Source organism: Barbatula barbatula (assembly GCF_947034865.1).
Source record: "Barbatula barbatula genome assembly, chromosome: 21".
NCBI lineage: Eukaryota > Metazoa > Chordata > Actinopteri > Cypriniformes > Nemacheilidae > Barbatula > Barbatula barbatula.
This window is the reverse complement of record NC_136784.1, coordinates 12,615,520-12,633,399: the sequence shown is the minus strand read 5'-3', so window position 1 is coordinate 12,633,399 and position 17,880 is coordinate 12,615,520. Positions and strand designations below refer to the sequence as shown.

The following is a 17,880-nucleotide window of genomic DNA, read 5'->3' as shown; positions in this document are numbered from 1 at the left end:
AAAACAATATAAGCATCTCGTGGAAAAGTGGATGATTGGATCTTTAGAATAAACACATTTAAATGTGACGAAGGACACGAGGATCAACGCTAAATATTTAACCTGGTTTCTTATACATAAATCGCTTAACAATTAAACAATGATTTTGGTAGGACAAATAGAAATTAACAGTCTTGATTGCATTTCGGAGTCAATACATTTATAACATTAAATAATGAAATGTCAAAATAAAAAAGACACAGTTTCGCATGGAATAAAACACGACAGTTCAACGTTATTTCCATCCAGACCGGCTTTGGGGAAATACAAAAAGAGCCGAACGCAGAGCAGTAAGTGCCTGTCTATGCCGTTTCATAGACCTTCCGCTCCACGCTGTAGCACAAGCGAAGTGTTTCTCACTCAGCAGACACGAGACAAATCTAAATCATATCAATGTTACTGGACAGGGGGACCAATTGAACAACATCTTTCCTCTTGTTACACAGGTCATTCAAGTGATTACAAGTATGCTCAGTACCAAAAACCACCTCCGGAGGGTCAAGAACATCAGGTCGTTCCATCGATACAAGTACTGCCAGTAGTTTTAACAAGAATGGTATGTACGTGTGTGTATGTGCATTTAATAGAAAAGATTTTAAAAACGGAAAAAAGCATACCTGATAGGCTCCTTAGCAGAACAGTGTAAAATACAAAGCTGATTAGTATAACTGAGTTGAGTAGGCTTTACGATTATAAACATCATATACAGCTTGTAGGTCCAGTATTTAAAAATAAAAATAGTAAAAAACAAAACAAAGCGTTACAGCACCAAACGTTTCCATCATTTGGCAAAATTCAAGCTTTAAGTGAATGTCAAAATGCTTTATAAAGTGTTACTGTGATGCTGTGATTCAAATAAAGCTAGCAATAATATATTCCCCTTATATTTTAACATTTTCTCTTTTTCTGTTTTTTTTCATATTTCTCTGCTTTACGCTCTCTCAGCATGTTCAGTAGTTTGTGTCCTGCAAAATCTTGGTGTGCATTCTGCTTGGCACGATCTAACAGCCCGTATAACTTAAATCATAAATATGGCTGTGGTCAATTAGAGTCACAAAACAGATTTTTGGTTCCAAGATCTGTGCAGGGAAAAGGAAAATTTATATATTTCATGACAACATATATAACTAGAAGGGAAACAACTAATCTTCCTGTAGGCGGAATTTCTATAATGCTCCTTCTTTGTCTCTATACGCCTTTGAGCATTATACGATCGAATCTGTCAGGAAGCGCAGTTATTAACTGAAACAAAAAAGCAGACGTACAAAAACAATCTAATTCTATCATTTCATAAGACCATAATATCTTTCTTCATAAATTAAATAATTATTTCTTTTAATATGATTGGCCTATTAAAACTCGAAAAATGCTGTACACCCTCGTCCCCTACAAAAGAAACAAATACATCACAGAAAAACCTGATTTTTAGTTATATATCATTATACCTCTTTGCTCTGACAGGCACTAGGCCCAGACAAATATAACAATCTTTAAATATTGGGAGTCCCTCTCTAACAAAGCTATTGAACTCTTTGACAAAACTTCACGTGCAACAAAGAGGTTTGATAGCACTTTGGAATTGTTGATTGTATCCCAGCTATTTTTTTCTTTGCATTTTGATTTGTTTTGTTCTAACAGGTTACGTTTAAGTCAGTCCTGCTCAGGGGTGCCACCCGCGTCACCCACGCAGTTGGATTGGTCAATCTCGTTTGGCTCCTCGCCTTCCGCCTCCATGTCCTCGTCTCCCACCTCTTCGAAGTCCTCGTCGCGGGAGAACTCCAGGTCCTGCATGCCTTCGAGACCCTCCTGCGAGCCCTGGTGGGAGTCGGCGCAGTCCACGCACACGCCGTAGCGTCGAGAGCCGTGCCTTATGCCCACGCTGGCCGCCAGCATGAAGATCTTCTTGCACACCATGCACTTGTATTTCTTATCCTTTTTGTGCACCTGTAAACAAGATATGACCAGTGGTATGTGAGTAAAACATATTGCTCTTAGCGGATGGTATGAGGGGTGGGCTAGGTGGAAACCCAGGTCCAGTACTAGGCTGGCTTGACTGGGGGTCAATCATATACTGTATTACAATTGGGCAGATATATAATTATGGTCCATTGCATGCATAAAATTCACATATCATTATTTAATATATAATGCTCTAAAAAGTATTTTTAATGGTTAGCTGGATAGTTTTGGTGCCCAAGGAAAATCTTTATTATTGTAAAGATTTGGGAAACCTTTAAGATTTCCGGGGAACATGTTAAGATTTTCTGCATAATAACATTTTCACAACAATTAAACTAAATGTGAAAAAAATATTGTATTATAGGGGTACTTGAAACTGGGGTTCACGATAATGCTTGCATCACAAATTAAAGTTACTGATTTATTTAAAAAACATCAATACATTTCAAGAAATATGCCAATCAAAACTGAATAGATCCGTCACTGACAAATAAAACGAAATATTTTAACCATAAAATTAAGAAAGGAATAAAGAAAGCTAAACCTTAAGCGAGAAGTCTTAAAGCAGTGAATTAAAACACACAAAAATACAATTACATAATAATTATAAAACAATATATTTTTATAATTAATACTTGTGAAAATTAGTAAAAATGGGGGATGCATGATTTATTATCAGCCATATCGGTACAATACAATTTAGGCCGATATATTATAGCCGATAAATCATTTCCTCTGGTTAAACTTCTTCAGCTCACAGTTAAAACGCAGTACAGCACTGTCTTTCTGTCATGATCATTCACTGCTATTAGCAAAACATTGTTGATGTAGTTACAGTAAGTGCTGTAGATACAGTATTTAGGAATGTGTAAATTATAGGAACAAAAGCATATTGTTTGTCTGAATGATTCTGTCTTGACAACTGTTAATATGTGGCTATTAAGAAAACATTTCTTGGTTGCTCTGGAAGAACAGTTATCGGCCAAAAAGTACATATGGGGGGATCCCTAATAAAAATAAATGTATTTTATCGTTTTAAACATTTTATAATACTTACACATTTAGGTAGCATTTGTTAGACACAAATTATTATCACATTCAGAAACAAAACTCAGGTAAATAACTTAAGAATTGTTAAGCAGGTGTAATATATTTATTCCTGATTATTTTATTTGTCCTACAGATTTTGGTCTGAAATGTGATATTTACTGTTGAGATAGGACACTGGATGTTTGGGTCTTACCAGGGAATGTCTTTTGACGTGCTCTCTGCGAGTGAACAGCTTCCCGCAGATGTCACAGCTGAAGGAGCGAACGCCCGAGTGGATGATCAGGTGTCTCTTTAGTGTTCGTCGGTGCTTGGCAATGTAGCTACAGTGGGGACATTTCAGCTTATTTATGGCGTTTTCAGATGCTTCGCCTGAAAGAAACCACACAAACAAAAACAATCAGTTGCGCAGATGTAAACAATTCGGCTCGAGTTGCGAAAAGACGGCAGATGCGGTTCGTCCTTTCAGCTCTAACTGGCAGTTCTGCAACATGTGATTTGTAGAAAATTGCTCTATGTGGCTGAGAGACACGAAGGAGAAAAACAATGCGTGTAGAGGTGTGTGTATCCCTCTTGAAGGAAAAACGAAACGGGAAAGTGTCTCAGTTGCCATGGAGACCTCATACCGGAGCCACAACCATATTAGTTTAATGCAATTTCAACGTTGATAAACAAGCTGTGTATGAAGCAGAACTCCTATTGCCGTTCCACCACTCAAAAACCAACACGCAGAAACGCCCCAAAGAGTCCGGACTTTTACTTCGGGCTGAAATACTCTTGAAAAGATTCCCTCTAGTTCCCCCAGGAGTGACTCCTCCTGACAATTACACCAGAGCTGTCTGTACAGCATGTGAGACAGGAGTTGGGGGGCTTTGTTTGAGCCGGTAAGGGGTGAAACAAAAGGGTCGTCAAGCAGGTTGCCAAGAGAAGACGAGAGCCAGATCACCTGGGAATTCGATACAGGCTTTAAACACTACCTTGCGCTTTGCCACCAGCCTCGAAATTAAAGTTCAATCTGTTGCTAGGGGCTCGTCGGGTACTAAAAAACAGTTAACGATTAACCTAGATTCTCACTGGCCGGAGTCACATGACTGTTTAGGATCGTGCAAATGTGTAACAAAGAGCAAGACGTTTCCGTGGCTCTTCTGCGACTGGATGAGACCTGCTTGGCCAGCTCTGTCTGCTCAGACAATGGCCGGCCGGTGGTGAATGGGCTCAGAGTTTTAGCCGACTCCGCCCTTTACGGCCTGAAAGAGACTCAACGCAAACAGAAAACACTTAAAGCTAACGCAGGACTGATTTAGCATGAAATGTGCCTGGACCTGACTGTGCATTGTATTCTCAAGTGATGTCACAAGGGGGCGCTACATCAGTCATTAGCTTAAAGCTATAAAATGTTCGAGTTGGTCTTTTATGCTAGTTAGACAGAAATTTCGAATGGGAATAACACGTTTTGCGACCGTAACACAAAACCACGTGCTTGCAATGCATTGGGACGATCCATCAGCACACTGGTGTACCTTCACATTCGTGGGTTTTTTATTTGCATTCTTGTAATCTCAGAGTAATAAATCAAGGATTTGAAATCCTTGCAGTACATTACACACACAGTATATAACTATAAACTTAGTTAAACGCCGATCTGCTTATCTGATGTGAGTAAGGCAGCGACTGTAAATGTGTGTCTGTATGGGTGTGTGAAAGAGATATGATGTGCAAATAAACGGGTGAAGCCCTAACAGTGGATCGTCTTACACACTGTGGATTAGCAGGCAGGCAGGCCAAAGCCGTTAGATCCCATTGTAAGTACCTCAGCAGTGGGTCCGCTCTGCTTGGGTCAATATTTGGAATTGCACAGATAGTTGGGCTGCATTAGCAGGATTAGGGCGGGACGACCCCTGGCAGCACAGCACACCTCAAAAGAGAGAATCAGGGGTAGTGTGTGCGTGTTTGTTTTGAGAGAGAACAGACAGACTTCTCCGCCAGACAATATGTTTTACCCAAAAGCATCTGGACAAATATTTTAAAGTTTGAAAAAGTTGAAAGAAATTGGTCGGTCTACACTGAAAGTGAATATTAATTAGTTATAATATAGTTTAATAGAGATATTTACAGACATTTTGAGCACAATTTAGAGGCTGTAACATGCCACAGTGGGCGGAGCCACCCAGCTTGATACTACATGAATAGAAATCTCACTGTAAAATATTGTTTATGCTAATTCTGGCTCAATTTATCTCAATTTCGCTTAATAACAATAGATAACAATTTCAGCATTTTCTCTCCAAGCATGTTGGAAACTTTGAATTCCAGCCCAAAAAAATAAATATTATTGTGTAGTTTCTACCGCTGTCAAATCGATTAATCACAATAAATCGATTCCAAAATATTTTTGTGTTTATATAATAATATATATGTGTGTGGCATGTATATTTATGTTTATATAAATAACAAATATTTACATAAATTGACATTTAAATATAATTTACATTATATATGAATCTAAATATTTATTGCTCATATTTCTTAAGATTAAATATTTTTGTAGTATCCAACAACAAGTTTACGTACATACAAGGTGTAAAAACACTATTATTTTGTTATAATAGGTTTTTCTTACGAACGAAGCTCACAAGCTCCAATGTTTGGGGCAAAGTTTCTGCGAGCAATCCTAGCTAAATGTAGGCGGGGTCTATACGTTGTGGCAGTTCACGAATAGCACTATGGCCCGACTCTTTAGCGGGATTCAGAGTCGACTCCCTTTTTTCCAAGCCAATAACTTTGTTATTCATTCACCTTCGGTTTTACAACTTGGCCGTCTGCTTACATTCACACACGGCAACAATACACACTTATTTTACACAATCTCGTTATATGTACTCTTTATATGTAAACATGTTTGTTTGTGTATTTATATACCCGTATAAATATAAATATACACGTCACATACACGTATTATATAAGCAAAACTTTATTCTGGAATCAATAAATCGCGATTAATCGTTTGGACATCACAAGTAGTTTCATGTAGTTTCAGTGTGAATGTATCAACACATTTTATTCCTCAACACAATGAAACTAAGTTCACAATGTAAACAGAGATGTGTATCATTAGTAAATTAGTAAACTTCCAGAACGATTTGCAAAATGTCCTGCTGCATGCAAAAGCCTGAATGTCAGATACACGAAATAGCTCTTAAAATGTAATGTTCTCACGCCACGGCTGGTTAATACACTTTGTGAAAAGACCAGCTCTTCTTCTGTCGTGACTTACAATTTGAATATGCAGAGCGATTCAGTTTTACTTATAACTTTTGCTCTACGCCAAGGCTATAAAGCACAAAAAAAGAGTTAAAGACAAAGGTGGGCTGTCAACATGGATGCAAACCCACACTCGTATGTAAGCATATGTACAAACGTGTAGTCAAACAAACCCCTGCACGCATGCCCTGCAGGTGTGAGCCATCAGCTTGGCACATTAAAGTGCCCTCAGGAATATGAGCTAAGTGCAATTGAGAGCGCTAAGGAAGCCTGAGGGTAGAATGCTTCCCTCCCTTTACTGTATTATCCTGCATTAGAGGAGGCCAAGACGGCGGAGAAAGCCTTCTCTCCGAACCACGTCATTTAAGACATGATACCACTCAGCTCTGTCTAATGGGGGCAGAGAGTGTGGAGCGTGACAGCTCGGTGGGCTGGAGACAACGCAGATTTCTGTGGTATGAGGCGGAGGGAGGGATGACTCCCTTAATAAGGCTAGGAAGAAAATGGACGGCCACTCTAATTAAAAAGAGAAGATGGTCTTGTGGCCCTGAGCTGCACAGGGCCCAGGGAAAAGTGATTATGAGGCGAGACGGTTGCTGGCTGCTTTCCATAGATGAAGTTTGAGGCGTGTGTCCGTGCATATAAAAGAATGAGGAGCAAGCGAAAAAGAAATGAGCGAAAAAGAATTGAAAAGATTAGTATTCCATTTCGCGGTCTTTACCCCATTACACCATTAAAACGACAGAATGCAATATGTAAAGCAGTCAGGCTGGGCGGTATGAAAGTATTGCGACAGAATCAAATGGATTTTGCTATTCTGTGTATAATGTGGTGTGTAAATAATTGGACGTGGTTAACTCACATGAGACTGAGTGTGACAGTTTGCTGATGTTGGGTTTTGGTTAAGATGTTATATTTCACAAATGTTACTTGATATAATTGACTTATAACTTTGCAGTAAATATCCTATATACCTCATTTATATCCGTATTTTCATGATTGCAACAACATTAATACAACGTTCCAATTAATGTCCAACAGACAATTATTTTACAAACATTTTTAGTATCACTAACATATACAGCAAGGGTGTCGATTTGGGTAGGGACGTATCCCTACCACTACCCAGGGAACACCAAATTGTCCCTTACAATAATTTGACAATTAATATACATTAAATTATAACCTCTGATATCTGTCTATGTCTTGAGGTTCTAACTTATTACTTATTTGATTTAACATTCATTTATCCAAGAATCCTTTAATTGAACTCAACACCATTTACAAAAGCATTCTGTAAAAATAACCATTTGTGTACAACAAATTGGTCCAAGTCCCGTTCTCTGCAATGAGTCCTGCCTCGGCCACTCACGTCGCTAATAGGATTGGCTTTGCCTTTCTTGAGTCTAACCTCTCTTACCCACGTCGCTTTATGATTGGCTTCGCCTGCTAGCTTGTGTCGTAGCTGCAGCTGATTTGGTTGTGCAAAGCGCCGAAGCAAAGCTCGGTCAACAAGATGCATTGAGCGTGATTATGCAGGCTACTGGTAAGAAAACGTTCTTACCGACAGCTTATTGACAAAAATATGGGACATGTTGCGTCACATATCGATTCAGGGACAGCTTTTTTCTCAATGCATGACAATCCCTTTTCTACAGTATAGTTTCTCAGTGTGTGTTTAAAATGAGAGCTTTGAATTATTCATATGCGCCACCAATTATGTCATTTTATCAGGTGGCAGAAGCAGCCTTGCCTAAATGTAGCCCAGGTGGGGAGACAGAGGCAGTCACAGGTGATTAGGCTTATAAAACATGATCAAGTTATTTGTCGTTCATTGTTTTAAGGTTGCACTGTTATAGAGGTTTATTAGATTAGATTCAACTTTATTGTCATTACACATATACAAGTACAGTGTAACGAAATGTAGTGCACCCAGTCATAAAATGTTATTAAAGCACCCAGTCATACATACAGTGGTTTTAACAATGTTGGCATAAATATTGATATAAAAAGCCGTTTTTAGCCAGACTGTAGATGCAGTCGAACATACAGTTGTTAATACTGAGTGGCTAATTGTATATTCTGGTGTATTTCTAAGGAAACTGATCCTGCTGTAGTTAGCAAAAGGCAGTGTAGCAATGAGAGTGACAACAATGAAGAACAGTGTAGAAAAGTATTTTATAAAATATTATATTGTTTAAATACGTCAAGTAAACGGCGGTAAACTTAAGGGACAGTGCGGATCTGCAGACCAATTTTATGTCCCCACCAATGTCAAAATCAAACTTACGCAACAACAAACGTTATGTGGCTCAAACTTAACTTCCGGGAGACCTACGCAAAGAAACAATAACTTTTGAGTAGTTTTAATTCAATTTAATACAATTATTATACAATAAAATATAAATTTATATAAATTAAATATAAAATGAGTTATACTACTGGCCGGACCGATTACCAACCCCTGACCGAAAGTTTACTTGTGGCCAGGCTTGTGCATCTGATTAAACCACCAATACACATTTTTACTTTATATATTTGATATTCTGATTTGATATTTTGACCTTTTCACAGTTGGTACTGCCAATATACTTAATTATATTTTATAATAAAACCATATTATGTTCTATTAATTCATATTTTGGCCTGTTCTTTATTTCCCTATATTTACTGTAAAGCTGCTTTGATACGATGCAAAATAAATTGGAATTGAAAAAAACAGAGGGAAAGATAAACACGCAGATCAAAAGGAGCCACAAACAAATACCAAGTAGGAGCAGGAGGTAAGTATTAAAATAAGTGTGATATCTGTGCTATAGACATGGTTTGGGTTTCTATTTTTGTAACTACATTGTGTTATATATCGCTAAAACTGTACATATGTTTGCAGTCGAATGTCAGCATCATTTGCATGTATTCTGAATTTCAAATTCCTTTCTCATCTAGTCTTGGTAGTACGATTGCGTGCTATTTTGAACACGGCACGACCTCTTTCTCAAGGCTGCGTATTCTGATAAATAACGATTAAAGCATTACTAACCAACAGCTTTGAGAAAACACATTCTGGTCTTTGTGTGCGTCTGTGTGGGTGACAGGTGTCAAAGACACTATTGTCATACATCTCTAGAAGATTTCGTCAACTAGGCGTGAATTATTGATGAAGCATTAAGACAGAATGACAAGCTAAAAATAGGGTGGTGACAATTTTAATAACCTAACCACCACAACCTGCTTAAGTATTTTCTTGTGCACCGGTTGGGTTAGTTACCTTCACAAGATTTGAATCCAATGATTTGAATTGGATCTGGTTTCAAGAGCACACTCAGGGTGTCCGTGCAGACACCATTTTGTTTTTGAAGTACAGAAAGGCATTATTGGTAACATACCGGCATTCTCTGAGATGTAAGAGTAGTCCTCTCTGGTGTAGGAAGCAGACGGCTGGATGAACATGCCCTCATCAAAACCCTCTTCCGGCTCAGGTGGGATGTTGTAGACGAACCGTCTGGCCGTCTGTTTTTTTCTCCTTCCGCTGCCCGGTTCGGGACGGACTTCTCTCTTGATGGCAGCCCCGGTGCCTGGATTCGACTCGTTCCAGATGAACACTGGCCCCTGGCCCTGTGGCTCCATCTCTGTGGACTCTGAAGAGTTTTCTCCACCCCAGCCGCAGCCCTCACCTCCCGACACCTCCACATCGCTTGGTTCTTCCTTCACCTGTCCGCTGGCCTTGATGGACAACTTAGACAGGATGCTGGTGGCCCAAAAGTTGCTGGGCTTCTTATCGGCACCATGACAGTCTTTGGCCACCGTCCGCCGCTTGTTGTAGTCCACCACCACGGAGTCTGGCGCTTCCCGCTTGATGCTAATGTTGAGGGCGTCTTTGATGAAGGCGCGACAAGACTGGACCACCTCGGTCATCTGGAGGTAACTTGCCACGGACATCACCTCGATGGCGTTCTGGCTGGTGAGCAAGAGGTTCCCGGAGTACAGGAAGTCGAGGATGACGGAGAAACCTTGCACGGCCGCCACGTCCAGGTGTGTGATCGTCGCTTGGTCGCAGCTCTCACTCTTTGTCAGGCAGTAAAGGGTCTTGAAGTAGCGGCTCCCGGCCACCAGGATGTTCTTGTGTGCCCTGAACACCTGGCCGCTCACCACGATGTTGACGTCACACAGGATGCCGCTTTTGCGCTGTCTGTCCAGCTCTTGCAGCAGTTGGTAGCAGTAGGAGTTCTCGTTGGGCTTGTTCCTGTAGTCTTCCACCTCCAGGCTCTCTGTGTCCTCTGGCCTCTCCATCTCCTGGTGGATTCACAACAAACAAAAGTGACAAACCGCATTAGTCTACAGTGTAAACACAAGATAGAGGACAGGTGTATGGTGACAACTCCAAAAGGAGAACTGGTTTAACAGGCTCCTAAGCTGCAATATTGTGGGAACTACAGCACCGATACCCCCACCCTCACAGTCCTTCCTACTTAATGCTCTTTAAGAGAAGTAATACTTGGCTGCTGTCTGATTCCACCATCAGTCGGGATCATCTGCACTCACAATAAAAGAAAGATCTAACTGGTACCCACCAATGGGAGTGAACGTACAATAGGACAATATATTTCAGGATTGCAAAACAGATGTCCTAATCCATGCAGAAATGTATACCGCCCTGCATTTTTTCTCCTCCGACCACACAGCTGCGTTTTTTTGCTGGAGTAATTCAGATTAAATCTATTTCTCAGGGCGGAGGCCTTCCCAGCCCCCCTCCTCCACACGGCTGGGCTTGTCCTGGTAGATGGGGTTATTACTGTAGCCTGATCTGTCCACGGCAAGCCCAACCAGTAGCCAGAGTGAGAGTGAAAGAGAGAGAAAGAGAGAGAACAACCCCATTACTACATACAATGCCAGTCCTTTGCGTGGGGGTTATTGTTCAGTACGGTTACACTGAAGCTTTGTAAACAACTCTTTTATTAACTCTTTTAAATTCTGTGCTGCTTTTTAAATAGAGTTATAAATATTGGTGCTTAAATGGAAACTTGACAAGCTACGTCAATGACACCAAATGGCATTGGTTAATGAATGTCTCCAAATACAATGCAACAAGTTTGAATATTAAGACATTTGATTTAAAGAGAAAATGTTCATCCTTTTTTCATGTTGGTCAAAATCTGCATAAGGAAGTTATTTTGAGAAATGTCTTTGTTGGTTTTGTGTCCATACAATGGGAATCAATGTTGTACATTCTTCAAAATATCTTCTTTTGTGTTCTGCAGAAGAAAGAAAGTCGTTTTGGGGGTGGGGACCCTTTAAGAGCTACAGCAAAAATGATTAAGATGAACCGATTCCTCCTTAAAAAGCGGTCATATGACTTTATACACATTTTGAAATTACACTTTGAAGGGGAGTAAATAATGACCGCATTGTACATATTGGGTGATCTTTTTAAGGAATAGAATAGAATAATAGCACAACTGTTGTTGTTATGTCTCGAGGAGAACAGGTTTAAAGAATGTGGAGGAGAGGGGGTGTTAGACGAGAATGACTGTCCGTTTGTGGTGCTACAATGTCCCCACTATTGTTCCCTCGTGTCTTTCCAGAGAAAGCCTGACTGTGTGCCAATCCACGCTACGGAGAGAGGACAGATGAGGGGCAGCCGGTGGACTGTCAGGACATACTAAAGTAACCACCCTCTGTTTCTTTCGTTCTCTCATTTAAGCTCAAACGCCGCTCATCCTCTCTCCAGATGTGCCACGTGGAAACGTTAGTGCTGAAGAACAGATGCTTCTAAAAGATTCCTCCTTTTAAAGCATTAAAGGTCTAATGTGTCATTCTTTTAGGCTCTATAGACAGTAATGCAATATAATATACATAACTATGTCTTCAGAGGGAGGTGTATAAAGACCTTACATAATGAAGTGTTATGTTTTTATTACCTGAGAAAAAGCTATTTCTATCTACATACACCGCGGGTCCCCTTACATGGAATTCACCATGTTGTTTCTACAGTAGCTCTAAACAGACAAACTGCTCAACGGAGCGCAAATCGTAAATACGTTTTCTCATTCGGCAAAGAAGTGAAAATGAGACGACATCTTAGTTTTGAGTCAGCCAGCGTAGTTCGAAGGAGGGAGAGACGTTTGTTGCAATCACAACCTCGCCGCTATATACCACTAAATTTCAAATACTAGACCTTTAAAGTGACAATTGTTACAATGGCTTTTCTAAATTGCTAAAAATTATTGTTATTATGTCCAGTTTTGCTATAGTGTGAAGTGTTTTTTTTTTCAAACTGCAAAACAAAAAAGGAAAACAATGTACTTTACAATGCCAATATTGTAATTTCATTAGGTAAATGCAAAACAAAAATATAAAGCAATTTTAAAGGGATAGTTCACCCAAAAACTGAATCTCTCTTCATTTATTCATGTCATTCAAAACCTGTATGACTCTTTCTTCTGTGGAACACAGAATATGTTTCTAATTTGAGAAATGTCTTGAGAGATGGTTTTGTGTCCATACAATGGAACTCAATGAGGAACAGCAGTGTTTGGTCACCAACACTCTTTAAAATATCTTCTTTAGTGTTCTTCGGAAGAAAGTCATACAAGTTGGAAATGACATGGGGTGAATAAATGATGAAAGAATGTTCTTTTTTTTTAGGGTAAAATATCACTTTAACCTAAATACTTCAGCATTTTCGTTTTTGCTGTGGTTTCAAATCTAGCATCAAGAATTTTGATAATACTAGTATCAACTAGTACTACTTATTTGATACTGTGACAGGCCTCTTTGATATCGTGAGATAACAGAAACGTTCACTTTTCTCAGCCAGAAAAAGGAGGGAAAACGTATCATTCAGAAAGAGACACATCAAAGAAAATCAAAAACAAGATCTTTTCTGATAAACCTGTCGTATATGAAACTCGCTGTGGTTTCTCTCTCTGGTTTCCCACCCCAGACTTTCATTCTGATGTGAAACAGGAACATTATACAACCACCACCAAAACCATGCCCTTGTGCTGCAGTTTAAACAGACAGCGCATCTAAAAACTCTCCAGGCTATGAGTCGCCAACACCCATCATCCTATTGTATACTTCCAACAGGTCCTATTCACAACAATAGTTCCCCAAAACTTAAACACATAGCCTTCAGCAAAACACATAGGCAGGGCCTCTATCACCTACCAGTACACTACACGACTGGCACGTAATGGGGGACACTGTGCCTCAGACAACAGGGGCGTTGGTTTTGTTTTCCTTGTACATAGTCTTCCTGAGCCATCCCGGCCCCTGGGGCCAGCGCCTGGTCCCCTCATCCAGATGCATGAACAATGCAACAGTGTGCTTGACCCAAGGTGTGGGAGGGGAATGCCAGGATCTGGGCCTCTCAACAAAGACAATGGCTCATCGATACGAAATTCCATGGAATTCTCCAGCTCCAGCTCCCCCCCCCATTCCACGACCAGCACCAACAAGACAACACCCCCCCCCAATTACACACATATTTCACAAGTGGCAGACAGTGCAGGGGCGGAGACCGGAGAGTCTTCATTGCAGCTCACTCAGAAGGGCAGGAAGGGGTGAATACTTGAAGGGCGAAGTCCAGGCAAGAGTGAGGCAACCCAGATACTCTTCTCTGGGCTTAATTGAATTACGGCCATTGAGAGACTGGGTTGATAGGGAACAGTAAAGAAATTTAGCCCATTATGATGGCGGTTGCCTCACAGAAAAACATAGATCACAATTATGAAACTGGCTATTGGGGGACACGGTTCATTCACGATCTTGTGATCTTTGTGGCTGTTTGCCTTAGACACCAATAGAAAGGATAAATGAAAAACATACATTATAAATAAGGCTAGAAATGTTCATATCTCAAACTCTTTGCTGTACATATACATAGAATGTGATTAAAAAAAACAATGTTAAAGATTTACAGACAGAGGTCATTTGAAAGGGAACTAACAGGGTTCAGAGTTCCTGTAGTGTCTTAAAGGGAAAGTTCACTCAAAATAAAATCCGTCATAAATTATTCACCCTCGTTTTATTCAAAACCTGTATACGAGTCATTCTTCTGTGCAACACAAAAGATGATTTTAAGAAATGTGTCATTGGTTTTGCCTAATAGAGACCGACATTTCGCTTCCCAACATTATATTTTAATCTTCTTTTATGTTCTGCAGGAATAATAAAATCAAACAGGTTTGGAATGACAGGAAGGTCAATAAATGAGGAATGTTGATTTTGGGGTGAACAATCCCTTTAACCCCGTGCGTTGCTAGGGAGGCAGCGATTATCCCCTCCTCCTTTCGCTCCTAATTACTGGGGGTATAAATTGAGTTAGTGGAGCCCTTTCTGTCACCGTGATTAGACTGAGTGCCCATTGCCATACCACAAAACCCTATGGGACCAGTAATACTGTGCCTTCCGTGTGGCTATTGATATTTTACTAAATATGTAGTTTTGTGACTTTTATAAGGTACAAGGAATAAAAAGTAACATTGTTTTATTTTGACAGCGACTGTCAAAATAAAATACCTTAGAGACTGCTGCAAACACAATGTTAAAGAGATCCAGTGAACAACTCAGGTTAAAAATTCACTAGTGTGCAACTCGAGGTTTACAAAATATCCAAAGATCTTAGTTTCTTTCATAGTAGCAAAACAGAATGCGATACATGTATTACAACCTAGTCTCCGTCCATTGCACATATTAGGCATGTCTGTCATTACAGGCAACATCGTTTACTTCAGACACACACTATCTATGGATCTTGGGGAGTCACCTAACACAATGCCTCTAATTTAGGTGCCCTAAAGGGGAGGGCGAGATGTGCCAGAGGTCACTTTTTACAGCAAGGCTGCAAAAGGAGGGGGTTGGGCAGGGGTGCGGTTCCCCAAAGGTAGCAGGGTCAAGCCCTTGCCATTGCGTGACCTCTGTGGCAATCGAGTTAGTTACTATGACAACCAGGGTTGATAATTACAGTGTGAAACACATTGAGGCCTTCGGACAACATTCTGAACGATAATACTCTCAACGAAATATCTAGTCAAGTGCTAAATCGGGTACTAAATAGTACGGGTTGATATAAATTCACGTTTAATATGACTTAACATCTCTTCGTTAAAAAGACAACAGCTTGCAAATCTCATATGATTTATTGACAGAATTGATCGTTTTTATAAACTGCACATTTTAATGACTATTAAGTCAAGCTGATTTTGCTTTAAAACCGACGAATACAGAGCTTTTCGACAAACGTTATTCTCCCCAACTGACAGCGCTAAACAAGTTAGCCCACAAATGCTAACCTGCTACCGCCGACTTGACTGTCTACAGCTAGCAGACCTGTTAGCTCGCTAAACGGCTTTTAAAATACCATTCGTGCCCCTAAGGTGGAGAAAAACATCCCCTTTCGTTAGGATGAAGTCGAATAGACCCACCACAGCTCGGCTCCGCGGTCGATCAAACTGTTCCCGTCAAAAGAACCGCTGTGTCAACGTAACTTACCTGTTTGGTCGGGTCATTCCTGCCGTGCTCCGAGGACAGGTGATGTCTCAGCAGCAAGGCCCGTTTATAATTCCGACTGCCTTTCACCAACTCGTCGTTGTTGTTAGTGGCGATGTTGTGGCACCAGGAGCAAGACATAAGTCCCGTCTCCTGGCAAAACTTGAGCCAGGGAAACTCTTGCAACCAGGAGGCTTGAAAGAGCGAATGTTTCTGCAGCAGCGTCTGAGGTCTCATCTCGACCAGGGGTTTTCTAGCGCTCGTGTCCTCCGCCTCTCCCCGCCTGCCGTCCTCCGCTTCCGCGCTCCCGTGCTCCCGTTTCACGCTGTTGCCTGTCGCCCACCCACAGCCGCCGTTGGATTTCTCCGTTTGAACCATTGCGTTGTTTAAAGCGCTTTTGTCATGATCTTTCTCCGCTGTCCAACTGCCCCCTTCCGGGTCCTCGTCCTCCTCTGCCTCCGGCTCCGTGCTGTCGCTCGCGGATCCCCCACCCTCTACTTTGCCCAGCGACGGTCCTTTCGCCCCTAAATCCCTGTCCTCTTCTTGGTCCGGTCGGTTCCCGTTCAAATGTCGGTCTTGACAGGCCGGGGCCTCACAGCTGTTACCGTTGCTGCCTCCGACAGCACTCGCTCCGGTGACGGCTAATCCACCTCCTCGGAAAGCCAGCGACCTGCGGTTTCGCTCTCCGGACATTTCGTTTAAATAAATTACAATCTATACTTTCTTCACGACAAAAATCCTAATCGGCTAAATCCGATTACACCAAAAGTCCTCCGCTCTTTTAAATAAAGTATTCCGCATGAAATGACCTGTTTTTTTCCGCGCTGGCCTCCTGGTAAGAGTATGTAGGTTATGCGGAAATAAATAGGGGTTTTAAAGGCATAATGAATTTCAGGGTTCTGTCTGCGTCCGCGCAGGCCCTGCAGAGGTCGAATGGCAACGACTTCCCCCACAATGCATCTCGGTCAGAGCGAGGGGGGCTGTGGGAGGGGGGTGCTCGTGTTAAAGGAAGATGGGGGTGACGCCGAACAGCCAGGGGTCTTTTGTGTCGATGACTGCACCCATTTTCCGCATGCTTTTTCATCTATAGAGCTACACGTCTAGAAGCAATAAGTCCTTGTAGTCCTTTCATGCCCTCCGCTGTGCGTGTCAGTGGGGTTGACGTTAAATACGTCGCTCCATGTTTGTCGCGCGAGTCGTAATGATCCGGACAGGTGGGTTGGATGTATAAATGTGTGTTTTGCAGGTGGTGACATAGCTGATGAATCCACAGGCTGTTCGATATAATTTCGCATCAACATATTTATAACTTTTTGTATTAAATTAAACACATAAAAAATTTTTTTTAAGTAAAAAGCGAAACCAAGTGTTATAATTTTTTCCCTTTTGTTTCCTTTTTTTACAATATGCAAAAAGAAGAAACACCATTTAGGGGTTACGTTTTTATTTTTTATTTTATTTATCACTATAGTTTTAATGGTTGATTGTCGTAATGACTTTACATTATTAGTTAGTGTTTTCTACAGTGTTGTCTTCTCGTTATAGATACATTTGTATGCATTTCTAAATAAATCCTCGATATTTTATTAGAACGACCACACTGTTTTTATTCATTCTTTATTATTCTTTGTGTTTGTTTGTTTTCTTCAGTATTTCCAAATAACATGACTTGTTGGCCTGTTTTAAAAGCCAAAATAACACACTCGAAACATTTAAAAAGAAAAATGAATACTTTAATAAAACACTGTCACCCAGTGGGTGGCGTCATTTCCTACAGTACGGTACCTGTGATTTAAGGCAGTAATAAACAGCATTCCTCTGGGGGTGTCTTGTTTCACTGTAAATTAGGTCCTTAAATCCACCTCGTCAACATCAGGGACCCACCCTTATTTCAAACAACGTCCCTAGTGATAATGATCTATATCGTGGCAAATTCACAACTCGTTATTTATACTCGATCCAACCCTCAACGTGTACTTCTTTTTGTTAGTGTGTGTAGTTTGGTGTTTCTGTCATATTCTAAAAATATTTTTTAACTTAAATAAAACGATGAAGTAAATTCAGAGGGTACCACGCAATGCA

General features: G+C 40.7%; 1 protein-coding gene across 1 annotated transcript; it reads right to left on the bottom strand.

The window, feature by feature from the left end:
- Window positions 1-1,121: 1,121 nt before the first annotated feature.
- zbtb10 (zinc finger and BTB domain containing 10) lies at window positions 1,122-17,001 on the bottom strand. Its single transcript, XM_079484675.1, has 4 exons — window positions 15,802-17,001; window positions 9,693-10,599; window positions 3,242-3,417; window positions 1,122-1,983 (listed from the first exon to the last, which is right to left on the bottom strand). Exons 1-4 carry the CDS (start codon window positions 16,489-16,491, stop codon window positions 1,690-1,692), a joined length of 2,067 nt encoding a protein of 688 aa, XP_079340801.1. The 5' UTR covers window positions 16,492-17,001; the 3' UTR covers window positions 1,122-1,689.
- Window positions 17,002-17,880: the final 879 nt, after the last annotated feature.

Bases quoted from the DNA above. Each gene is read 5' to 3' on its own strand.
- zbtb10 (XM_079484675.1), bottom strand. From the start codon at position 16,491: ATGTCCGGAGAGCGAAACCGCAGGTCGCTGGCTTTCCGAGGAGGTGGA. The intron at 10,600-15,801 runs GTAAGTTACGTT...TGAATCCACCAG, and splicing joins GGAATGACCCGACCAAACAG to GAGATGGAGAGGCCAGAGGA. The intron at 1,984-3,241 runs GTAAGACCCAAA...TCTTGTTTACAG, and splicing joins ACGTCAAAAGACATTCCCTG to GTGCACAAAAAGGATAAGAA.